The following is a 25,803-nucleotide window of genomic DNA, read 5'->3' as shown; positions in this document are numbered from 1 at the left end:
CCCAGCTTTCTTCTTTTACCACGTTACCTGAATGTTGGTTTTGTTTCTGTGAAGATGGCAAGCCTATGCTACGTCAGGGTGACACAGGGGACTGGATTGGCACGTTTCTAGGCCATAAAGGTGCTGTTTGGGGTGCCACTTTGAACACAGATGCCACTAAAGCAGCTACAGCAGCAGCAGATTTTACAGCGTGAGTGATTCACTGTCTTTGTGGTCTGTATTTTGATTTTAGTCTGTGGTGCTCTTTGCTGACATGATATAGCTGTACTAAATTACTGGTTGATTTTTTTTTTCTTTAGTAATTGTTAGCTTATTTTTGGCTAGCCAAATTAAAACCTAGACTTTTAGCATCTTGAAAGCAGCTACAGTCAATTCCAACATGATGAACAACTGTGATTGCTTCTTGATATGCTTAATTACTGTACTGGTTTGCTAGAATAACTTTTCTATGCAGCTCTAATTTCTGGCACTGTAGTTAGAGTTGAAAGAGTGATTTTTACTTTGTTTCTAGCAGTAAGCCTCTTTTTATTACAAGAAAATTCTAATGAATTATTTATTTGATGTTTATGGTGTTTATGTTTGTGCTGTTTGCAGTATAAATTAGTATTTGGCAAGTTGGATCTTGTTAGTAAAGGGCAATCTCTATTAATAAAGTTGCAGAGAAGAACTACTTTTCTCTTAAATTAAAATGCTAATTAGTCTGCATGGTCCTGAAAAAGAGGATAAAGGAAAGTGATGGGATAGTCTAAAAAAAGCTCTAGTAGAAACATACAGTGTATTCTTGTTGAATAATTGGGTTATAACTTATAAGAATGTAACACTTATGATAAAATGTTATAATGGCATCAGAAATATTGCTTACAAACTCATGTGACTGTCCAAGTTGATTTGTCCTGGTGTTTCTAAAGTATGAATGTTTCCTCTTGCTGTTTAGCAAAGTGTGGGATGCTGTGTCAGGCGATGAACTAATCACATTGGCTCACAAACACATTGTCAAAAGTGTGGATTTTACACAGGTATGAGAAACTTTTGTACCTTATACACCAGGAAAGTAAGTCTTTGAGTATGTTCCGCTGTTAGTTACTTTTCTGCTTTTTTCGTGTGTTTCTCAACAGGCAAATAATCTAACATACCACTGCTCGTTTTTAAGATTGTAGAATAAATATAGTAAGTGTATTAGAAGCTGTCTGAGAGAAAGAACTGTTATTTTAACTCACAGATGAAGGCTGGTATTTTGATTCAAAATAGTTGACTCTCTGTAATTTCTGTTTCAGGATAGCAATTATCTGTTAACAGGTGGACAAGATAAGCTCTTGCGTATCTATGACTTGAGCAAGCCAGAAGCAGGTGAGTCTGCTTTTAGAACTGATTCTTGGTTCTTTGGAGTTAAATACAAATTCTGAAATTGAAGAGTTATTTTCTGTTACGAGACACAAAAGACAAAGTTGAGGATTGTTTTACAAGTGTAATGTCTGTAACTTTTGCTAGAGTGAGGTCATAGAAGTACAGAATGGTTTGGGTTGGAGGAGTCCTTAAGTCCTTAAAGATCATCTTGTTGCAAGCCCGGTGCCATAGGCAGGGATGCCTTCCACTAGACGAGGTTGCTCAAAGCTCCATCCAGCCTGGCCTTGAACGCTTCCAGGGATGGCTCATCCATAACTTAAAGTTTATCTGTTATGCACTTCAAGTATAGCATGTTTCAGTTCAACACAGACTCATTAAAAATAAGTCTAAATAATTAAATCAGTCATCTGAAAGAAAGAAAGACTCCACATATTTGTTTACGTTTGTGTTGATACTGAACTATGTATGGTTGATATGCAGCTAGAGAACCTTGATGTTAACCTAGTGAAGTTTTTTGAAATTAGGCAATCAGATATCCAGTTATTTATCCTGTTTCTGGAATAAGACCTACAGATAAAGTCTCAAATGTTTGAAATAATTCTACAGTTTCTAGTAAATGGAAATCCATATAGTTAAGGAAAGCTCCTAGACTGCTGCATGACATTACTTCATTTTCTTCTATTTATTAAAATATTTGGCTTTATTTTAAGAACCTGATGTTGTCAGTGGACATACTTCTGGCATTAAAAAGGCTTTATGGAGCAGTGATGACAAACAGATTCTTTCAGCTGATGATAAAACTGTACGGTAAGAAAAAGTTAACGTTCAGTTTTCTAAGAAGCTTTTATTTATTGTCATAATCTGTGGGAGAATATAGGTACCTTTTTTTTTTTTTAAGGATAATCCTAGATTATTATAGTTGCATGCAATGGGATAAAAGCCTCCAAAGAATGACTGGAAACAGTGCACAGCTGATAGACAAAGCCCTCTTTCTTTGCCATGCTGGTAAATTGAGTAGGCTTTAGTGTTTTTATAAGATGTGTCGTCCAGTGATGGTTAAGTTTACTCTGTCTCCCGTTGGCAGGATATGTGTTGAAACCAGATAAACCTGGCTGCTGGGGAGATGAACCTCCCTCAGACTGTGCTCTCCAGAAAGGATAGAAGATGTGCCTAATTGCTTCTTCAGCTTTCTGGCTGATATGACCAGTGTTATCTCATGCCTAGCAGAGCCAGCTAATAAACAAAAGATTCTTACTTACAGTAGAACAATTTAATTTCTGTTTAGATTGCTCTTACACCGCTAGATAGAAAACTATATTATCTTAAATGAATCTCTGTGTATTGGCATTAGTACCTCTTGGTCTGGTGAGGTAAAAAGGCAGAATGGAATTTTCAAGCTTTGCTTCTAGAAGGACCTATTGCTTAGGAGACTTAAACCAAGATTTTTAATCTCCAAGAGAATCCTTGAGTAGTTAACTGGTGTGTGTACCATTGAATGTAGTTGCATTAAACTGCAAATGTAAAATTATTTTTAAAAGGAGGTGTGTCTTAAACTTGGCCTAGGTGACAATGCACATAATGCCACTGAAAATCTGAAGTACCTGTGGAATCAAATCACATTCTTCAGATGCCTTTTTTGACCCAAGTCTTGCCATGGATGGGAGATGAAAATTACTTGACTTGCTGAAGCAATCTGAGAGTCTTCTTTTTCCTTTTTTTTTTTGTTTTAAGCCTTTGGGACCGGAGTACCATGACTGAAGTGAAGTCACTAAATGTTGCAATGTCAGTGAGCAGCATGGAGTATGTTCCAGAAGGACAGATCCTTGTGATAACCTATGGGAAGACTATTGCTTTTCATAGTGCAGAAACGTGAGTGCACAACATGATTTTCAGAGGTTGAGTAATGGGCTTGGTTGGGGATGAAAACTGGCAGTACAAGGTTAAAATCACCAAGCTGTCAGATCTGGCACATCTTTTCTTGAATACCTCTGTCTTGGCAGAGGCAGAGTATGAAACAACTACCCTCTAATAAAATAGTGAAACCTGTCTGAAAGGGTTTGGTGCCACTGTTGTGTTTCACACTAGCTGTAATTGTGGTTAAATAAGTTTCAGCCATGTTTCAGTACAGTGGTTTTCAGAGAACTTATTTATACATCTTGATGATATCTTAAGAAAGAAGTTATATGCTTGAACATATTCCAGAAAGTAGTTCTGAATGTGTGAGCTTTTGTTTTGCTTATTCCAACTTGATGAGCATGGTTTTGAAGTATTAAAACTTGTTTCATAAACTCTGGAGGCTTGTATTCTATTTTTCTTAAAAGCAGCTGAGATTAGTAGAATTACAGTTTCTTTGCTCTCAGGTTGTTTTTTTTTTTTTTAAATTAACTTTGTTATAAAACTTTTCTCCCTTAGTCTAGAGCAGATTAAATCATTTGAAGCACCAGCTACAATCAATTCTGCATCACTTCATCCTGCAAAAGAATGTTTGGTCGCAGGTGGTGAAGATTTTAAACTCTATAAATATGACTATAATACAGGAGAAGAATTAGGTATGTTTGTTTTCTACAATCAAAAAGGAGTTATGAAATGGGTATTCATTAAATAATGACTAGTAAATGAAGCTGCTGTACACAAATAAGGTCTTGGCTTAACATGCTGTGCAAGAGGATGAAAGGTATATTACCAGTTCAAGTATTTTTTCCTATCTCAGTATACCCAACATTATTCTTCTAGAACTAATCAAAACCTACATTCAACAGCTCTTTGCATGTATTAAAAAAAAAAAAATCATGGTATTGCTGCATAGCTCTGTGTTAACTTCAGCGTCGTACTACAGCATTCATTAGATATGTCAGCTACTTGCTTTTATGAAAAATGTGGTAGATGTTGGCCAAATTTATTTAAAACAAAAAGCATGTTTCTAAGTTTTTTCATTGATCCTGTCCTTGTTAAAAATTGTATGTGTATGGAGTGAGTGGCTGAAGGAACAGAGCATGTGTATTTTGCGTTGCTGGCTTGCTTTGTAGTTTTGTCTAGAATAAATAAGCACCTTTTCTCTGGCAGTTAATGAAACATTAATATTTTACCTAAATTAGACATTGCTGAGATACCAATGCATGGAAGCTTTGTTTTGTGTCAGAAGGTAATTATTGAGAAAGTGCTCTCTCATCAGTGTTTTTTTTTTTTTTTCCCTCCTCTTTTGATCTGTTTGTGCTTAATAATTTCAGTTGTTGGCCGAAGTGTGACATTGATGGTCTTGGTATGTTTTCTTACAGAATCTTACAAAGGGCACTTTGGTCCAATTCACTGTGTGAGATTTAGCCCTGATGGAGAGTTATATGCAAGTGGCTCTGAGGATGGTACACTAAGGCTGTGGCAGACAACAGTAGGAAAAACCTATGGTCTTTGGAAATGTGTAGTTCCTGGTAAGTGTGTGCTTTTTCCTGGTAAACTTGGCTGCTCCATGGGTGCTTTTAAAGTAATACCTATCACTAGTGGTAAGCAATTAATTTTGTGCAGCAACTGCCGTCTTCTGACGGTTTCTATATCCACTCTTATCTGATAGATTTGAGGATGTATTTTTGTAGCTGTAATGTCAGCAATGAACCCTGTAAGCTTTTTGTATATAGACACTTTGTGGATATTTAAGCAAATAGTCTGATGTATTTTTATGTGAAAGAGCAATAAATATGCAATACCACCTTTATAATTCTGAGAGAGATATTTTCTAGAAAGAAGTATGGATGGTAGTTTTATATTGTACTTTGGTTCTTTCAGCTTGGGGGGGAGGGAAGCAATAACTGCAAGTGAGGTTCATTAATGGAATTGCTTGCCCAGATGTTTCTTCTCAGCACTAAATTAAGTGGAAATTAGTTTTTTATTATTATTAGAGTGAGTAAGTAGAACTGAAGGTACTGACTATTTTTTCCTTGTCCTCTACAGAAGAGGAGAATGCAGAAGCAGCAAAAGCAAGGGCTACCCTTCCAGGAACTGCAGAGGAGGAAATAGGTAATGCAATGAACTGTCAGCTTCCACTCAGCTAAGTGTTAAAAGATCAGTCAGGAGGATAGCGTTCTTTAGTATGGAAGAGGTAGTTTCCCTTAAGTATCTTCTGGCATTTTTCACTCTTTTCAAAAGGTGTTTGAACACATTTTCAACAAAATGACCATGTGGTGTCAGACTGGTGCCTGGAGCTGTGCAGGCTGAACAGATGGGGTTGAATAGCTGGATCAGGCTGAATGGGAAAGCAAACTGAACTGGTCTTTAAGCAATTCATGCAACATTTCTTTGGTTTATATATCTAAGGTGAAGTTAAATAAAATTCTTTTTATTTAGTTGCAGAAGAGATTGCCTCTGAAAACTCAGATACAGTGTACAGCTCAACTCCTGAAGTTAAGGCCTGATTACTGCAACTGTTACATGACACATGGACATACAAGACTAAATCAAGTGAGCAGTGACAAACAGCAGCCTTCCAGAGTGAGCTCTCTACGTAAGGCAAAGATGGGCAGTAATTGATGAGAATGCGGTGGAACTGGCTAGGTGTTGTCTGTAAGAGAACTGAGTATCCAATTAAAAACCCAAAAGACAAGTAGTAGAGTTTTGCTGTCTTTTTGGCATAACTGCCTACTGTCTTTTCAAAGAAGTGTGCAAGCCAAGATCCAATCTCTCCAATTTCAATTAGACTCATTGTAGTGTGCTTTCTTTATTACGGAGAAGAGATACAATGGCTTTTACCCTTTTTTTTTTTTTTTTTTCTTGAAAGTTGGAAGAATTGGCTGTAGTTGAAAAGAAGGGATTATGTACTCAAAAGTATTTGGTTCGGGTTTTGTTTCATTGTATGCTGCTTCTGAATGTTTAACTGTTTTCAGTTGTCTAAATAAAATGCCTCTCAAAACTTGTACGTTACTGTTGAGCATTGGGTTCGTGAAATGGAAAAGCAACCAAATTAATCACGTAATCCTTTCTAGCATCTTGGTTTTGTACTATACAGAGGGAAAGCAAAAGAATGTTTTAGTGTTGGTACAGAGGGTGGCAAGTTCTTTGATCTGTAAGCTTTGAGTCTTTTTTTATTCTTTAAAGTTTGAATGTAAACATGAGTCTCTAAAATGAAAAACAACAAAAACTCTTATATTAAATGTGCTGGCTGAAATATTTGGTTGTACATGAAGATCTTGGAGGTTGGCTGCGAATCTGTATAAAACTTGGGTTTAGTCATCCAGACTGGATAAAAAAGTTACTCTTTCAAGGTTACAAATCATATTTTCTTCATTAAAGAAAATAATTGCTGTTCTTCCACTTGTCATTTCCTTTAATGGTATGCTGAAAGTTTTACATTATGCATTCTGTATGGAAAGAAGAAAGTTATACAGAGGTATACTTATTCACACACCTTTTTACATTGTAATATTCATACTTGTCCTTACTGTCCTTTTGGATTTTTTCCCAAGAGTACAGTAGTGCTATCATCTTAGAAAACTGAAGCTTAACATTTGAACATAAATTGAAACATGGGCAATTCTATCTGGACATAAGAAAATACTTTTCCATTGTGAGGGCAAGTCAAACACTGGCAGAGGTTGTGAAGTCTCTGTTCTTGAAGATACTGAAAACCCAACTGGATCTGGCCCTAGGGAGCCTCCTGTACCTGAACCTGCTTGGAGGGGTGGTTGACAGAGGTCCCCTTCCAGCTTCACCTGTCGGAGGGGAGTGGAAGTAAGAACAAAGCACAAAGTGATATTGTGAATTATGGTTTCTTAGTGCATCAAGGGTGTTAAGAGTATATTATTTCACAGACTCTGTTCCAAAATTAGTTTTGCAATTATCTGAATTTTATTTTAAAAACTAGCAACTTCTAACCCTCTGATTTAGAGCTAATTGTCTCTGTCTCATTAATTCCACTAAGGCTTATGAGGGCCCCCAGTCTCGTACTTCAGCTTAGAAACTTCCTTTTACAAGTTGAAGGATGTGTTTAAAACAAGAAATCAGAATGAAACAGAGCTAATACACAGACCTAATACCGAATGATTGCCACCAAAAAACACTGCAAGAAATTAAACTCCAAAACAACCAAAGTACATGAAAGTTTGTAACTTCTGCACTGCTTTAATGTATTCTAAAGTACACAGTGCAAATGATATATATTCCTCATGGAGTGGCTACTGTCTTTGAAAAACTGCTTCTCAAAGAATACATGCAGTTTTGGTGTGGGAAAAGCAAAAAAAAGTGTCCTCGGCTTTCAGAGCTGTGACCCTCTGCTGCTTTACCTGATCCTGTTTGTGGTTTCTTTGTTAGCACCGAACGAGTAGGGCTGAAGCTGGGAGGTGTTTCATGTGAATGAGACTATTAACAATGTTTAGTACTTCTTTTTCATGCGAGTTTGTGTCCTTACTGCTCTGGGGGGGGGGGGGTGAAAATTAAAGCCAAGAAGTTGTCGGTGGCTTTGTTGTCGGACTTTTATTTTTGCAGGTGTCACTACGAGTGTTACAGGCCAGGTTCACAGAGCCCATGAGTATGTGTGGCACTAGGGCATTAGTTCCTCCCTGAAGATTCCACGGGGAGAAACCGGAAAGGCCATGCCTGGACTCATGGCCACCCAAACGGGCAGGTTCGGCGTCACGTATCGCTAAGGGTATGGCCTATCCGTGTATCCACACGGGAATATCCCGGGAGTTCCCGCTGCAGAAGGGCCGTCGCTCGCTGGGCAGTTCCGGTGCCGGGAGAGCCCCGCGCTCGGGCCGGACCCGCCGCCGCTTCCTGCCCGCGGGGCGGGGCCCAGCTCTGCCCGCCCCGCCCGGCTCGGCTCGGCCGCGGGGGTGGAGAGCCATGGCGGGGCGAAACCCGGGCACCGAGCTGGGTAAGGGCGGCCGGCGGGGCAGGGCCCGGCCCGGCCCGGCTCCCCGGGGGGATCTGCGGGTCGCGGCGTGCGGGGCTCCCGGGGGCGGGCGGGGGAGTGCCGGGGGCGCTGACCCCCGGCCGACCCACCGCAGTGTGTGTAGGAGCCAGGCTGAGGGACAGCCTTGTCTGTCTGAAAAGCCGAAACAGACCTGCGAGTCCTGTAGGTCTTGCAACGTGTTCCAGTGACATGTGAGCGGGAGGCCGGCAGGAGGCTGGTTTTCCCTTTGGTTGAACACAAGTTGAGGTTTCCGTGTCTCACGCAGGACTTTTGTTTGAAGGGTTCCGACCAGGGTGACAGGTTGTAGCTGTGCGGGACTCCACAGCCCCGGTCCTGTCACAAACCTAGGCTTGGTCCTCTCTTACACGCCTTGCTGGTTCTCACGGAATAATCCTCCCCTACACTCTTTCGTCTTTTAAGGGATTAAAAACAATTAGTTGGATTCGTATTTGCAAATCTGGGACTTCACCTCTTCTTATCACTCTCCTCGTTGCTTGCTCTCTGAAGAGCGATAGGGATTTTCCAAGGTGGTCTCCAGGCCTGAAAGTTGGCTCTGCCTCGGGTAAAGCAGAGAGTAGCCAAGAAAGGGTTTCTCTACCACTCTCGGGCAATTAGGAGAATTTCTTTTCTGCTCATTGCTGGGGGAAAAAAACCGAAGGGCTACAGCTTTCTCACTTCTCCACCCAGCAAAACCCAACTGCAGCAGTGGAAAGAATTGAAGGGATGAGCCTGCCTACAATCTGCCTTTAAGGTGTGATAATTTGGTCAGCATGAGTAAGTGGACAATTAAGTGGAGGAGATACAGGGTTGGCATCATGGAAGATGGGAAGCAAAGGGCAGCTGGTGTGGCACTGGGATATCTCTAGGCACGAGCAGAGTTCAGGAGGCTGTTCATGTGGTGTCACATGGCTGTGCTTCTGTCACGAGAATAAACAGGCACGTTTTACAGAATTAACATGCAGTTTAAATTATTAACTTTTGGACAAGTGAGAGTTGACTGCGTTTTCATTCTCTGAAATCATGGACGTGTTGCAGCTCCTAAAAGTGTCCTAATTGCTCTCTGATGTGCTTGTTTGTGGACTCCCTGTAGGGACAGGTGAATTTCAACTGTAGCCACCTGAACAACATCTTTTTGCTGAAACAAACGTGTTAATAACATAGTGACAGAACTTCAGTGTCTGTTAGGAAAACAAGCTAGCACAAAAGTTTGCAAATACACTCCAGTTGTTTTAAACTAGGTGTGTGGTGTGCTTTTTCTTACTGTAAATTCAATCTTACAATTAATTGTTGGTATGTGTGGGGAGTCCAGAAACTTGAATGTGAAGTCAGTTCAGTTCTTATCAAGCAGTCATCCTCCAAGAGGCATACACGCAAGGAAGACCTTGCTATCTAGTGGGAAATTATTGGAAGAGGTGGGCAACCTCACATTTGGCTGGATCTTGCTGTGCAGCCACAGTCAAGGAAAAAGGTGTTCAGTGTGCTGCTGACAAGCACAACATAATCACTGGTTTTGAGTATATTCCAAATACTTTCTATAACTGTCTTCTCCTGTAAGTAGTCCTTCCCTGCCTAAGAGGCAGAGTCAGCTAATGTCCAAGATTATCAACAGAGACCACAGAGCAATGGATATCTTCAGGGCTGCGCCTTGTGGCCTCCTACTGATTTACCTGGAAAGGCCACTGCCCTCAGCTTATCCGCAGATACTTGTTGCCATCCCTTCCCAGTTTAAACTGGTTGTGGTCAAATGAGCTGGGTTAGATGTTTGGGACAGGTGTAGTGGGGCAATGGTGTGGTGACCACATTTAAGTGGCAGCTTCTAGCAGCTGCCTTATGCTGGCTGCTTTAAAGGGAGAACTGAATCTCCCTGCCATTTACTCTCCTGATAATATATGATAACATATCTGAAATACAGCAATGTTCTTAATATAGAACTTAACATATCCTACTTAATGCTGTACCTTAGCTGGTAGCAGTACTCAAAAAGAATGTGTTTAACCCTTTATCTTTCGTGGTTGCTAACAATACACACGGCTTCTGTGATTTAGGCACTTCAGTTTTTGAAGGTTTTGCAAGCTTGTGGCAGCAGCTTTAACAGTAATTCAAGTGATTTGCCCTGTATCTTACACAGCATTGTGTAGGATTATAGTTTTCTAACAGGGACATCTAGTGGTAAAATGTATTTTACTTAAAAATATATTACTTCAGTCCTTTTCTGTGTCTATTTCTGTGTTTGCTACATGTCATTATTTAAGCGGTAAATTTCTGATCCTGCCGTCAGATAAGCATCTATTTATTTATCAGCAACAAGCCAAGCTCTTCACAAATCATGGAATGCAGTGCTTTTCCCATGTGTTTGGAGTTTGTTTTCTGTAAAATAAATATATTTTTGTAAAAGCCCTTAATCCTCCCCTCCTTCTCATCACTGTATGTTTGTAGAAGGTGTTGGGTAAATAACAGGTAATGTGTTCCACAGATAAAAACACTGATGTGCACACTCAGTCACTAGGCTAATACACTGATACTTTTGCCATCACAAAGTCATGTAAAGAAGCCAGATAAAGAATTTTACAAGTTTTTAATTCCTCAGGGACTGTTTATGGAGTCATTCTTGTGTACTTGGGTTCACCACGGTGCCTGCAGGTCCTGAGAGGAGTGGTGATCTCCTGCTCTGCTCACAAAGTTGCTTGGTTGTAATAGACCAGATGTTTCATGTTTTGTCATATTTCAGAAAAGTATCAGATGTAACTTTTTAGTACCACTTCACAACAACATATTGAAACATGGCAATGAGCATCTGATTTGTATGTGTAAGCTAGTAACATACTCCTTTGGTTTGGGGATGCAGACATATGGGTTTTCTGTTCCCTACAGATGCAATTTTGAGGGAACAACTTCAGAAATCACGGAGAAAGACATTTAGTAACCTTAGTTAGAGGCAGAAAATGGCAAAATAGAAAGTTTAAAACCAGGCAGTGTTATCTACTGTATTTATCATTTGTTACACTGGTAAAAGGGTAAATGGCCTGACCAACCTAATTACCTTCCATAGTAAAATGGCTGGATATGCTGACAAGGGGAGAGCAGTGGATGCCATTTACTTCAACTTCAGCAAGGCTTTTCACACTGTCTTGCAATATTTTGTATTCATGTTGAGACATTTGGATGGACAGACACTGAAATTGTTGAAGCCCCTGATGGTTGGGCTGAGAAGGCAATGATCAATACTCTGCCTTGGTGCTGGTACCAAGCAGGGCATTATAGCCTGGGACTTGTCCTGTTTAACATTCTTTTCAGTGACTTGGAAGAGGCAGTGGCTTGTTTGCAAAAAGTTTGCATAAAGTTTTCAAATTAGACTAAATTAGCCAGATTATTTAAAGGGACCCAAACTGGCTGGGGAAGTGGATCAACAGATATCCAGCAGGCCCAGAGAATCCTCAAGTCCTTCCCTGCCTTGGGAAGGACCAGTGCCAGCAGTCACAAGGGGCCTCCTGGGATGTACCAGTGGGGACGGGGACAGTAGTTCATGGGGAGAGAGGGACCATCCCTTCTGCCCAGCACTTGTTAGAGCATGCCTGGAAGACTGTATCCAGTTTTCTTGCTTCCCAGTAGGAAAAAGAGATTGATGGCCTGTCACAACTTCAGCAGAGGGACAACACAGTGGGTCCAGGGCTGGAGCATTTGCCCTGTGAGGAAATGCTGATGGAGCTGGGCGGGTTCAGCCTGGGGAAGCAATGGCTTTTGGGGGTCCTGACAGCTGCCAGCTCATCCCTGCAGGGAGTGTATCTAGAAGGCAGATCTGTGCTCTTCACAGCATTGCTTGATGAGGTGAAGTAAGACAGCAGGCAGAGAAGTTCGTACTGGATATAAGGAAAAACGTTTTCATGCGGTGGCACAGGTTGCCCAGAGAGGCCGTGCAGTCTCCATCCTTGGGGACTCTCAAAACCCCACTGAGCAAAGCCCTCATCAGCGTGGTTTGAGCTCAATGCTGATGCTGCATTGCACAGGAATTTGGACAAGTGACCTTCAGAGACCTTATTGATCAAGTTATTTTATGATGATATGTTTTTTTACCTCTATGTGTGTATGTATGTCTGTGTATATGGGTGTATACATATATGTATGTATATTCTGAGTAATGAGTAATTAGTTACAGTTGTTTTGCGATGTTCTGGGATCAAAAAACCCCAGAATCTATCTGTGTTGCTCAGACCCTCTAATTGAAGGGCCAGAAATACATTCATTATGTTTCAATTGATGTTTTTAATTATAGTTGCTATTTCTGAGCCATTTACATGTGAGAGCTAGCCTGTTGGTAAGTGGCATTTAGATAATGAAGTGTTGCATCCCTTTCAAGACAGCATAATGCTGTTCTAATATATTAATAGCTGGTTTTAGCCTGTACTGTGGCTTTGGTTCTTAACTGTTCCTTTCTAACACCTTTTGAATCTACTGGATAATTTTAATCAAATTTGAAGGACAGGTAGATGTCTCAAATAAGTAAGGCCCTGGGTGGAGTGACCAAATTAGTCCCTCTGTTGAGAGAAAGGCAGGCGCAGATCAGCATTTCCATAAATTTTCATTGCAACTTGTTTGTTTGGGCTTTATGCAAGTAACAACATCCTGCTTTAGTCCATGGTTGTAAGGACTATGTCAGGATAGCTGAGTTATTGGAGTGAGGAGAGGTCTCAAGCTAGGGAAGAAGAGAAGGAACAACGAGGGACTTGGATCTGCAGGAAACCGGGCCCCTATATCTGCAGCTTTCTTTCTGAGGAAAGACTTGTCAGTGTTTTTCAAAGTGCTTTGGAGGATACCATGATCCATTTTGTGATTTCACTAATGTCACAAGATAGTAGAGCTGATTTCTGTTTCAGGGCTTGTGCTTTCATGTCCTGCATTGAATATCTGAATGCAGATGACTTTGAGACTGAACTTCTTTCATAGAAAGAAAAAAAAATCCAAAAATAGGGACCTGTTGGTCCATAGCAAGTGTCACTACGGAAAAATAATTAAAGCTTCTGTCTCCATGAAACTGAATAACCCCCAAACCTCCAAACAGCTTACATGGTAAGACAACTGTATGTAACAAGACCCGATCCTGAAGCCTTTTCTCTCTCTTCGGTGGCTTTGCTGGGCTCTGCACGGCCAGCTGGGGTCAGCCTGTGTCCAGCTGAGTTGCCTCATTATCCACTGAAGGTTCAGGATGCAGTTTCACTCTCTTCTCCAGAAATAAAAGCTTTCATCACTTCCCTTACTCGTTTTATCGGGTGTTCATGGTAAGAGCAGGAGCACACATGCTGTTTCTGGCACAGAGAAGGAAATAATCAGTTGGGATGCAGCTTCTTTTGGGGACAGTGCTGCCTTAAAATGCTTGTGAAACTACTGCCTCAGGCATTCTTGAGCTTTCTGTTTCACCATCTGAAGGGATGCCATCGACACATTTTTTTAAAGCTTTTGGAAAGCTTAGTTGGTTTTATGAAGAATGTGTTAGGTACCTTAGATATTTATGTAATTATCCTAATGAAGTGGTTTTATTTATTGTTTTCTGAGGAAATGCTCAGTATTTTTGGGTTCATGTTCTTCAAAGAGAGGAGATGAATTTCCTGTTAAGGAATTGAATATGATTTTTTCAAATGTCTTCAGAGAAAAAAGTAAACTTGAAGAGTGATTACAGAATATTGGCTAATTAGCTGTAGTGTAACTGCTTTAATTACTTTTATCCCTGAAGCCACATGACTGTGCAGATGACTAGCAGATGACTTATTTGAAAAAAAAAAAAAAAAGACGTGTTCACACTGCAAGGTTAATGAGCCTAATTAAATATAGTTTTCCTTAGCCAGATACTAAATCATAAAGCTTGGGGGAGTGAGGGAGGGCAAGAATCCAAAGGCAGTCAGTTCTATTTCAAATAATGGGTTTATTCTGATTTTTAATGGAAAAAAAAAAAGCTGGAATTGTGGTTGGTTTTGCTGAATAGAGATACTTACATCTAAAGGTTTGGTGAGACCTCACATGGCAAACTTTGAAAGTCTATTTTGAGAGGATTACACTGAGACATATTTGTTTTCACTTGCCCATTGCTTTAATTAATGTAGAAATGGGCTTGAATAAAAGGTCTGTGTTAGATGGAAGTCTCCATCTGCTGCTGCGTATTACGAGAACCTTTGTCCTTCCTTGCTGTGCAATTTTTATGACACCATTTTATTTCCCATAGTAGGCTGCATACATTAAACTGTACAAAAAGGATGGAGTTCTGATTTTGTAAAATTATTTAATTTTTTTAAAAATTTTCTGCCTGTGCTGTGCGCAGTAGTTTGAGATCCCACATTCCGATCCAAATTTTATGATCTTTCAAGGAGACTGGTATCTCAGGCACCAGAATTAGATATTAGACGTTACTGAGTTGCCATGTGCCGGTTACCTTCGTGACTAGCCTTGACTTACTGAAAACAGAAGGTAAAATGTGTTACACAGTGGAAGGGGCTTAAGCCAATGAATTTTATCATATTTGCAAAGAATATTTGGTCAGCCCTTGCTGATCAGCTGATATTTGGTAGCTTTCACAGATGACTTTGGTCAAAGCAAAAGTGGTAACTTATTTCCCTTCCACCCTTCTTCTTCCACATTTTTTCTTCCACTGATTATGAGTTTCCTTTTTTTTTTTTTTTTTTTCCTGCTTTCTCCAAATAGCACAATACTGTTTCCTTTAAGCTAATCAGTGCTCTGTGCTCTGAAAAGATTCCTCAGACCTTCTGAGGAGCTCAGGAGTCAGGTGGGGTAGATACAACAGCTGTATGTATGTTTCTACCCAGTCCAGCACGGGATGAATCAGACTGAATCCTCTGCAAATGATGACTAATGCAGAGTTAACCTCATGGGGGACATTTATGTTCTTTCGTTTAAATTTTCATCTCAAACCTGAATTTTCCCTATGTAGCAGACTGGACACTGTCTTCATGTTCCCCCAAACTCTTCTCCAGAAGGCTGGAATTTTTGATAAATGAATTGTTGTATTTATTGGTTGTCTTTAGTAATGCAGAAAGAATAGGTTAGAGATCAACTGAAAGGATCCTTATCAGAGAATGAGAAGGTGATTTTCTTCATATAAACTTTTTTTTTTTTAATCACATCTTCCAAAGGGGCTAAAAGGTTGCTGTGCACCCAGTAGGGCTCAAAAGCTATAATAATAAATGGTATTATGATTAAATGATGCTGCCTAAGCACTTGGCACATAGTAGGAGAATCATAACACAGAGTTTGTGTTTTCTACTTTTATGTATCTATTCATTTATGTATGTATGTATTTATTTATTAGTGTATTGATTAGTTAGTTAGTTAGTTGTGTTTTCCTCCCTCAGGGACTTTGTCAATATTCCCTGTGGTGGCCCTGTGGGAAGTGGTGTATGGGCACTGCTGATCATGTAGGAACTTCAAGCTTAAGGCAAGGGCAGGGGATGCAGAGATTTCACTAGTCTATGTTTCAGCTGTCTGTATAATTTGCATTTATTGACAGGCAAAAAGGAGGAAAATTCTAGCCATAGCTTTTGTAACAATAGTTTTTCTCACCTGCTTTGCACATGTCAGCTGAGCTTCCTGCTTTTGGGGCAGGATGGATAAGCCTGTAGCTTTGAAAACAGAGAGAAGTAACGAGTTTGTTGTTCACCTGGTTTGCAAAGTTGCAAACCACTCCTTTTCCTTGTTGCCATGCAGTGAGTCTGATGCTAGATTCTAAGAAAATCCATAAATTCTTTAGGATTCCTTTGGAATTCCTTCATTGATTTACTTTTTCTGCTTTTAGCCAAAATTTTGACCTTGTAGACACCACTCATTAATATTTTGTATTTAGTAATAGAAAAGTGGTAGCACAGTGGCCTTACTGTGCTCAGAACAAGATTTTATTTAGCTATTAATGCTTTTGTCCTGCATTTCCAGTGAGTCATATTTACTGTAAATTGGTTTCTCTGTAGCTTTGTGTAAGTCTAGGAAAATGAGCTTTTATTTACACACACTTTGGCTAGTTTTCTACTTTTTTTTTTTTGCTATCAAAGGTAAGATTTCTGTACCAAATTAGTGATTTTGGCAATCAGCTTTTTTTTTTTTTTTTTTTTTCCCAAGTTTTAAACCTTTTTTTAAATCAATATACTCGAGGGAAATGCAAATTTAGTGCAGTGGTAAAGAAGATTCATAGAGATAAAATGCTCTTAATAAAGTCAGTCACATAGAATTATTATCTTCTAGTATGTATGTCCATGTCCCTATTCTGACCTTAACTGGTGATGATATTTGATGATTGATGGGTGACGACTGGTAGTTAATGATTGTTGATGTTGTTGTCAGAGTATTTTCATGGAATGGTTATATGATTAGTATTTAGAAAAATAATTTGGTTTTGGGATATGAGAGATTTTAAAGATATTCCATTTTCTTTTTCCTGTGTATTCCCATGAGCAGTTTGTGTATATTAATATTAAAAATTACACTTTTGGTTTATCATACTAAGCAAAAATTCAAAGATTCAAGAGCCTGAACACTCATTTACTCTCCATTAGCCTTCATTACGCAGAGTCTAGTACTGGGTTCTTCTGGTTCTGGACAGTTTCGTTACTTTAGTAAATGCTGAGCATCTGCTTCTCTTTGGGTTGTTGTTCATGGATACTGAAGCTCACTGAAGTTGTGAGCCAGTCTCCCTTCAGTGGGCACCTGAAGGAATTCACGCGTTGAAGATGTTGCCCTGAGTCCTCCCCTGTGCTTGGCAAGTTGAACACTTCTCGGGCTGCTTCCAGAAGGGTGTGTTGCCCAGGAATTCAGTACCTTTGGAAACGTGCAGTTAATCAGGCCCTAGCAGCAAATTCAGTAGCGTTAGCTCCAGACAATAACAGCCTAAATGCTTTGTTATAAATGAGTTTGCCCATGTTTTTTTTTTTTGAGTGTGTGGGATACAGTTTCTGTAAACAAAGGTTCACGCACACACAAAATGCTGTTGTATCCTGGGACCCAGCAGACAAGCAAAGGGCTGAATAAGTGATACTATTTATTCAGAATAAAGAAGTAAGTCAGCGAGCAAAGACAGAAGGCTCTTTTTTGGGTGTTTTTTTTTTTTCATGCTACGTGTATAATAAACTTCCTTAGTCCAGGACTGGCTGGACTAATGTCTCCCATCAGCACTAAGTTAATTCAGTTGTAATGGCAAACAAAACATACTGTGTGAAACATCCAGTTCACAGATCATACTCTAACAGAAGTTAGTGCTATTTTGGACTGGTGATAAGTACACAAGTCCCTAAAAGGACATGAAAACATAACATGCTCTTCAGAGGTTCCAAAACAAGCTACAACTTTCTTCTGAAGCACCACACACCATATATTATAAGAACACAGAAATAGATGAGATTTTTTTATTGTTGTTTTTCTTCCCAGAACTTGGCTGGATCTCAAAAGTGTATGTGAATCGACCTGCAGTTGTGATGCATGCAGAACAAATTAAAAAATGGAAAACTTTGAAAGGTAATTGGCAAGTAAGTGCTCTTCTTATGCATTCTGTTCCTGTATTTCTAAAGCAGTTGCTCTCCCTCTCCAGGCTGTAATATTGAATTTTTTTCAAGATACATGTAAACTTAAAAGATGTGCTTGTCCATGTCTTATTTTAATAATTTGTATTTGATGATGATGGGATGGAATAAGGTGATGCATTTATCCAAACAAGTTAAAAACCTTATAACTCATGAGTGGCAAAACCGCAAATGGATTTAAGTAATCTTTATTCATGAGTGGATTAAATTGTATATTACTATCCCACCACATTTATTCTGTTTCCCAGACAGACTTCTCTGCATGCTGCCTTCTTATTTTTTTTTAATTTTAAAGCTGTAAGATATGATCATGGTCCCTGTCAGGTTTGACCTACCTGGATGATTTTTCTTTACTGAAACATTCCCAACGTGTGTGATTTCATTGCTTAATTAGTTTTTACCTAAAATTAAAAAAAAAAAAAAAACCTGACTGGCTGTGGCATTTGGAGGATGGAAGGAGCCCACTAATGTTAAGGGGACTGATTTTTCAACTGCTGAGATAAGGTAAATGGTGGGTTATTTTCCATTTTACTATAAAGTAAGTTCATGTAAAGCATCACTAAAGCCAACGGTGCAAATGAACTTCTTTTTAGGGCTGACTTGAATTCATTGAACACACATTTGGAGTGTCATAGCAGTTACCCTCAACCTCTGCTGGTTGCTGCCCTCCTGGCAGAGTTGACAGATACTGATGTGGTGTGCATTTTGGTTTCTCCAGTTCGTACATTACACAGAGCCATTCAGTCACCAGCGTAAGCTGATGTGTTCTGTGAGGCACGGCCATGTGCTGGCTTCTGCCCCCTCAGTGGCAGGATGGGAAGTGCTGAGAAGGGAATGGCAAGCAGAACTGGCTGCAGGATGCTCTGAGCAGTTTGGCAGCAGCGTTTGGCCAAGGACGAGGTCTGAGAGATGCTGTGCAGCAGACCTGGAGCTCCCAGTGAGCTCCCAGCCACTGGGTTCTAACTGGTGTCCAAAAGACAGATTGATCCTTCATTCACCAAACAGCTGTTCTTGCAAGAAGATTCATGGGATTCCTCCCCTCTGCTCACTTAAACCTTGGGGATGACAGTTTGGGTATAATTTGATGTAGCTGTAAGATCCTACTGGGAGGTGATAGAAAAAAAAATCTTCCTGCCTATTTTTCCTTCCTGAAAGTTTGTACTTTGTGTGTTATGATTAAATAAAGAAATGGACATAAACTGAGGTAAGTTAGACACTAGCTCAACGTTTTTTTATAAGTTTCTTGAGCATAAAAGGTTACTTGATACCAAGGTAATCAGTCCAGTGGTTCTGAGCTGGGAAATAGTGTCAGGGAGAAAATCCAGAGGGTATTTCATAATCTTGGCTATCCTCAGATACTGCAGGTGCAGTAATGTAAAAAGAAAGTCTGATTTGACCAAAGTTACTATATAACTAACAGAGAGAGCCACAGGCTTTCACTACAAAGAATAATTTGGAAGAAAGGGATTTAGTGTCACTCCCACAACACAGCTGGAGGACAAATGTTTATTAATAACACTTCTCCACCATCCTGTGTAGAAACACTGGTACTTCAGCAAGGTTTTACTTTGAAGAATGTCAGAAGCATCTCTCCTGTATTTGAACACTGTCATTGCAGGATAGTCATGTGCTATTTATTTCAGAGATGATTTTGAATCTTGTGTATTTCAATGTAAGGAGCATCACAGATTCAAATTCCGTATCCCTTTTCCCAAAATATACATTTGGAAAACCCTTTAAAAACCTGAAAAGTTATTGGAACTCCCTGACTACATCTGTCTTGATGAGTTTATGATTCATATCATAAGAGATGAGATGAAAATTCCCTGGAACGAAGCATAAAAAAATCCAAGTAGAAGAAGCACAAAACCATTTAAAGTGAAAAACCCTTTTGAAGTGCTATAGGGTGAAAGGAGAAATCAGTTAGAAAGCAGTCAAGCTTAGACTAGCAGTGGCCAGTGATGGTTCATTACTCTGTTGAGTCACCCCAAAGCAGGTTTCAGTGTCACATTTGCTGCAGGTGCCAAAAGGAGACTCCCATCAGCGAAGTGTGAAAGCTTTGTAGCCAGGCCAGGCATGGAAGATTTGCAGAGTAATACCTTCATGCAGAAACAAGCTTAGCTGCCTGTACTGACAAATCGTGTCACAGAGCAGAGCAATCAGAGAGGGGCTTTGTGGACTCACGTGGACTTTGCTGTTGCAAACTCTCCCCTTGTACAAGTGCCCAGTAAGAGATGTCAGCTTGTAGTGAAGCCATCACTGTAAATGAGCATTTGCTGGAAGATATTTCGAAAGAATATGTTATGCTCAACTTTTGTTCAGCAAAAAAGCTCATAAAATTTTTAGTTGTGCTTCTGTTCCATTCTTTGATTGATGAGTATTTTAAAATTCTGTAGCATTTTCATATAAAGAGTACTTTAACCTCGTCACTTAGTTCTTGCTTTTGATTTTTAACTTTGCACCAAATAATTACAGAATTGTTTTTGATTCCTGATTGATACAAAAGGAAGTGGAAATATCTGGAGTCTAGACCCTAAGTTTGAAGAAACCTGGGTTCTTAACCCCTCTGATTCCAAATTTCACTCTCACAGCAGGATAAGCATGCAAACATGCAAGTGTGCAAACTGCTGATGTGTTGACTCCTCTGGGTGCTGTCGATTTAAAACCTGTGCCCCTCTTGAAGCATGTGTATAATTTCTTGTGCATACAACCCTTAAAGATACAGACATACTGTCTATATGTATACAAGGCATATTATGGCAGTGAGGTATCTCACACAGGTGGTTTTTATCTTTGTCTTACAGAAACAAGATGCTTTTTTTTTTCTTGATAAAAATAACTGATTCTTAAAGAGCCCCATTTGGTAGTTAGCTTTTGCATCAAAAATTGGAATTTGATTCTTTGGTTCTGAGAGTGGACTTTTGATTCCAAATCTTTTCTGTATCATTAGATACTACTCAAATAATGAATTATAAAATAATGAATTATAAATAATTATCTGCCAAACCTGTCTAATATAAGCCATTATTTATCCTTTATCTTATATCCTCTACGTTTCCTCATTGTCAGAGTGAGTGCCAGGCTTCTGATTCCTGCGTCTTCTGAGTCAGTTTGACTTTGGAAGTGTAAGTGAAAATACTGTATTCCTTGTTTTGCTCCCTTTGTAGGCTGCTTGGCTGCTGAAAGCTGTCACCTGCATAGACCTCACCACTCTTTCAGGAGATGACACTCCTTCAAATGTTCAAAGACTGTGTTTTAAAGCAAAGCATCCTATCAGAGAGGATCTGCTCAAAGCCTTGGACATGCATGATAAGGGTATGGTAACTTTTGCTGTGTGTAGGGAAAATGTCTGCATTTCCTCATTGTTCTTCAGTTTTCAGAAATGGCTTTGATCCACTGTTTAAAGTCATACAGTGTAGAACCAAAGGGAAATCAGGCCTCTGGTTTAAGCAATATACATAAAATACCAAAGATTGGTCTTTTTTTTAAATTTGGATTTATGGACTCTTCAGACAGTGAAAGTATTAAATACGAGGTCAGTTATCTGAGACTTTGAGAGGATAGCATTTTAACTAGACATGCAGTAGGACTACATTAACATAAAGGCTGCTCAGTTGCTGCTGGGCTCAGTCTGGCTCAACAAGTAAGAACAGTTTGTCTTGCAGTAATTTGCTGATTAAGCATGTCTTAACTGTATATGTTGGCATTAAACTGTGAATCTGTCGATAAATATCTTGGAGTTGTAACTCCTGCTGATGTAGACTTGCTCCAAGGGTCAGGTGAAGGAACACGAGGGAGGAAAGAATATGGAGAATTACCTGAACTGTTTGAGCAATAGAACAAACATCCCTGGTGGAGGTGCTTAAGATCCTTGTGAGAATGCAGAAGTGGGAGATGAGAACAATGCACATGTGCTCATAGTATGTACCACACTCGAGAAGGCAGAATTATATGTCTGAAAAAAGTGAACTGTGGCTTTTGCAGGCATTACTGTTGGGGCAGTTTGTGTGTATCCTGCAAGAGTCACCGATGCTGTTAATGCCCTAAAGGCTGCTGGTTGTAACATACCAGTAGCTTCAGGTAAGCTTTATTCAAAAATATACAATTAAATATTTTGATGTTATAAAATATGTGGAAAAATCCAAAAGTTTGGACTTGCTTTTGTGTCAGGGAGTAAGGTGAAAAGGTAACAGGTGGAAGGAAGGGAATGGAGGGGAGGATTTTCTTCTGGTCTAATCTTTTGTTTTCTTTCAACTTCAAGCTTATCAGTAATGCCAAGTCTGTTTTGCTGGAAGCTCTTCAAAAAGGTCTTTAAAATATACCAGTGTTTTCCTTACCTGAATAGAAAAAATTGAGACAGTGTGCTGGACAAGTATCAGTGCACACTAAGTAGATGAAGATGATGATGATAATAATAGGAATTCTAATACAAGGTTTATTTTCCCTGTCAGGTGTTTGGCTTTTAAGTGTAATCCTATGTCAAGGTTTAACTGTAGCCAGCAACTAAGCAACACAGCAGCTCACTCACACCCCCCACCCTGGGGAGGGAAGGAGAATTGGAAGGGTAAAAGTGAGAAAATTTGTGGGTTCATATAAAAACAGTTTCATAATTTAAATGAAATATAACTAATAATACTAATAGTAATAAATGGAATGAAAAGGAAAATAACAACCAAAAAAAGAGAAAGAAAATCCAAGTGAGACAAGTGACACAAATTTAAGACAGTTGCTCACCACAAGCAGTAGCCCCCAGCCAAATTTAACCCTAATTTATATGCTGGATATGATGCCATGTGGAATGCACATCCCTTTGGGAAGTTGGGATCTGCTGTCCTGTCTATGTCTCCTCCCAGTTTTTTTGTGCATCCCCAGCCCACTCGCTGGTGGGGTGGTGTAAGAGGCAGAAAAGACCTCGACTCCGTGCAAGCCCTTCTCAGCAGTAGCCAAAACATCCTTGTAATACCAAAACTGTTTCCAGAACAAATCCAAAACACAACCCTGTAGCAGCTCCTATGAGGATAACTCTATCCCAGCACATCCTACCTAAATCTGTGCAGAGCTGAGGGTTGTTGCCTGCTGGGCAGCCTGCAGGTTCAGAGCCTTTACATACAACTCTCCAACAGTGCCAGCTCTTCTCCAGTCACCACACAGGAGACACAAGTCCTGAATCCACAATAAGCAAGAAGTAGAATCGAAGAATTATGCAGGTTGGAAGGGAGCTCTGGATGCCACCTGGTCCAACCTCTTGATCAAAGCAGGGGCTAACTTTGAAGTTAGATTAGGTGCTTAATGCTAAGATCCGTTTTTCTGGTGAGGTTTTTTTTGGTTGTTTCATTGTTGTGTGGGGGAAAAGTACATACTAAATGCATTTATATGTCAGAGAAAGACAATCTCTGAAAAAGCCATTATTTTTTCCATTTCCAAAGTTACCTTTGGATTTTGTACTTAAACATCATAAAAATAATCCTAAATAGACCTCATTGAAAGCAGTTTTTGCTGTATTGTGATTTAGCTGTTAAACAATATTATTATGATTTAACTTGAGATACTGCTTAAAAAATTGGAGAGAATTAAAAATTTATGTATTGCTTCATATCTGAGTTCACTTCTTGTTTGCTCAGTTCTGCTGGAAGCAATAGATATTTTGCTTTTTATGTAGGCTGATCTGGAAAAATTTTAAGACATGAAAGATCTTTTCACAAGATGCACTTAGTATCTTGCTGGACACTGGATTTTGAGGGTAGAGCTAATACTTCTTGTGGATGAAGTGCCTTTGGATTTTTTGAATCATGGTAGGGATAAAAAAAAGAATAACTTTCAAACTTGTTGGTGTATTAGAGGTATGTGCAATTTTATGGTTAATTTATAAAACTTTAAAACACTTCTATAACATTTTTTCTCTCTACCTGCGTCCCCTTTCATGCCAGTGGCCGCTGGGTTTCCATCTGGACAAACTCCTCTAGAAACCAAACTGGCTGAAATAAAGCTGGCTGTGGAATATGGTGCCAGAGAGATTGACATTGTCATTAGCAGGAGTCTGGTGCTGACTGGCCAGTGGGAAGGTGAGTAACCACCCTTTGGCAAGGACTCTCATCCTCTGTATATGCACATGGTGTCTTTGTGTCGTCCCCAAATCATCACCACATCAATGCTTGAAGAATTTGGCCGCTCCCCCTGATAATCTGGGGCTCTGAGCTAAATAAAACCTATTTAACTAATTTTTGCCAATGATTGCATTTTTTTGAACAGAATGCTGTTAACGGAAAGTCGTGTCAGGATGGACATGCGGAATGACTTTGTGCTTTGAAAATTCAGGTCTATTCCTTCTGTGCCTTTAAATGATTTTGTGTACAGAGTTAAAAAAATAGCAGGTGAAAACCTAATTATTTGAACAGTTTTGTAGAAAGCCCAAGGGACCGTTAATGTAGATAATACCCTGTTAAATATACGTTTCAATTCTTGACAAAAACATGTATTTTAGTTGTTTTCTTTTTCCTGAAAATTGAGGGTACAAATTGGCTGTTCATATTATTATTGATGTTCTGGTGTCTGTAGACTACTACTAATTAGTAAGAACAATAATGCTGAAGATGGTTTTTGCTCTAATTGCCTCCTTAATGTACTGTGAATGGTTTGCCTTAAGTGCTGACAGTGCTCCTATAACTAATCTCCTTGTGAAGGTAAACACATCATTGTCTTGGAATGAATTTTCCATTCAGTTGTATAATACAGTGCCATAATATCCTATTTGCTTGGAAGACTTCATTATGGACCCCTGGCACCTGAGTTTAGTTAAGGAAACACAGTCATCTTGGTAATTAATCATGTTTTCTGATTTTGGCCTTCCTTCAATTAGCAGTTAGAACTGAACCAAAAAAATCCATATTTCTGCATCTGTGTCTTCAGGACTGATATCCCGGTTTCATTTGGTGTAATCTCTTGACCTCTTTTACAATATTTACCATCTTCATCCTTCTGCTCTTAAATCTATGTAGCTTTACAAATGTTTGACTTCCGGAGGATGTGCATTGTTGCAGACATTTGTTTCTCTCAGAGTGGCTATTTGTAAGTTCAGGTATGGCCTCAGAAATTGCTGGAGTATGGAGACTGATTGACTGAGCAGTTTAAAATAAGACAGCACAATGGACCAAGACCTTTACCAGCTGGTAGCAAGACTACGCACACACCTTCCTGTGCTGTATCTTTGTTAGGGTCTACACTATGGTCTACAAAGCAGATAGCCCTCTAGGAGCTGCAGTCTGCTGGGAACACACATTAGTCTTGGCTACAAGGTGAGCTGAGGCAGTGATTTGTCACTAAGACTCAAAAAAGACCGCTAAGCTGGACTTGAGCATCAGCTTGCAATCATGTCTGAAGAAGCCTGTCTTGTAGCGATTTCTGACATGACTGTGCTTATCGTGCTTCAGATTTCATGGTACAAATCACTGAATGCACAGAACAGAGGTCAGAAATATAGTGCATGTAAGGCTTGAGGTTGTATTGCCTGGGATTACGTGGAGGAGAACTCAGAGGAGGAATACAGGGCTAGATTCAGAGGGAGAGTTTGTACTGGTGACTGAAATGAACTGGACATACGTTGTCAGGTTTTTCTACATGGGGGATGTAGTTTTTGTGGTCACAAATTACAGGGTAGGAGTACACAGACATAGCATAGATGTGGTATAAAGCTGTCAGTTTACTAAATAAGGAAATTAGGGATGGCTTTTAATTTGGTATGCATATTCTTTTATCCAGAGCTGAAGTCATGGTAAGGTTGAAAGCCATCCTTATTTTGGCAACTGCTTATATTTTTTTTTCCTATTAGTAGAATTGTAATTATTTCCAAATGTTTTCTCTAAGTTCATGAATGTGAATCCATTTGTGACACACATTTACATGGCCTTGGAAAAAAGCTACCTCAGGAACAGAATTTACTTGCCATCCAGATAATGATGCCAGAAGTTGAAAAATTACAATATCTAACTTTCCCATCCAGAA

The 25,803-nt window shown here is 39.5% G+C and overlaps 2 protein-coding genes across 2 annotated transcripts in view; both read left to right on the top strand.

The window, feature by feature from the left end:
• STRAP (serine/threonine kinase receptor associated protein) overlaps positions 1–6,514 on the top strand; it is an 8,962-nt gene extending 2,448 nt beyond the window's left edge. Inside the window, exons 2-10 of the mRNA XM_027890990.1 lie at positions 55–190; positions 935–1,016; positions 1,275–1,347; positions 2,055–2,151; positions 3,076–3,213; positions 3,757–3,893; positions 4,620–4,769; positions 5,287–5,352; positions 5,680–6,514. Of these exons, the coding sequence (XP_027746791.1) occupies positions 55–190; positions 935–1,016; positions 1,275–1,347; positions 2,055–2,151; positions 3,076–3,213; positions 3,757–3,893; positions 4,620–4,769; positions 5,287–5,352; positions 5,680–5,747 (947 nt within the window). The 3' untranslated portion in view covers positions 5,748–6,514. The remainder of the gene's footprint in view (positions 1–54; positions 191–934; positions 1,017–1,274; positions 1,348–2,054; positions 2,152–3,075; positions 3,214–3,756; positions 3,894–4,619; positions 4,770–5,286; positions 5,353–5,679) is intronic.
• Positions 6,515–8,101: 1,587 nt separating this feature from the next.
• Positions 8,102–25,803, top strand: part of DERA (deoxyribose-phosphate aldolase) — a 54,212-nt gene continuing 36,510 nt past the window's right edge. The window contains exons 1-5 of the mRNA XM_027890991.1: positions 8,102–8,200; positions 17,654–17,751; positions 20,973–21,120; positions 21,790–21,885; positions 23,733–23,867. Of these exons, the coding sequence (XP_027746792.1) occupies positions 8,170–8,200; positions 17,654–17,751; positions 20,973–21,120; positions 21,790–21,885; positions 23,733–23,867 (508 nt within the window). The 5' untranslated portion in view covers positions 8,102–8,169. The remainder of the gene's footprint in view (positions 8,201–17,653; positions 17,752–20,972; positions 21,121–21,789; positions 21,886–23,732; positions 23,868–25,803) is intronic.

This window comes from Empidonax traillii, unplaced genomic scaffold (assembly GCF_003031625.1).
Source record: "Empidonax traillii isolate 1590-97213 ecotype Southwest subspecies unplaced genomic scaffold, ASM303162v1 scaffold305:size1471525, whole genome shotgun sequence".
NCBI classification, from domain to species: domain Eukaryota; kingdom Metazoa; phylum Chordata; class Aves; order Passeriformes; family Tyrannidae; genus Empidonax; species Empidonax traillii.
The sequence above is the reverse complement of the archived record's forward strand: the minus strand, read 5'-3'. Positions and strand labels throughout refer to the sequence as shown.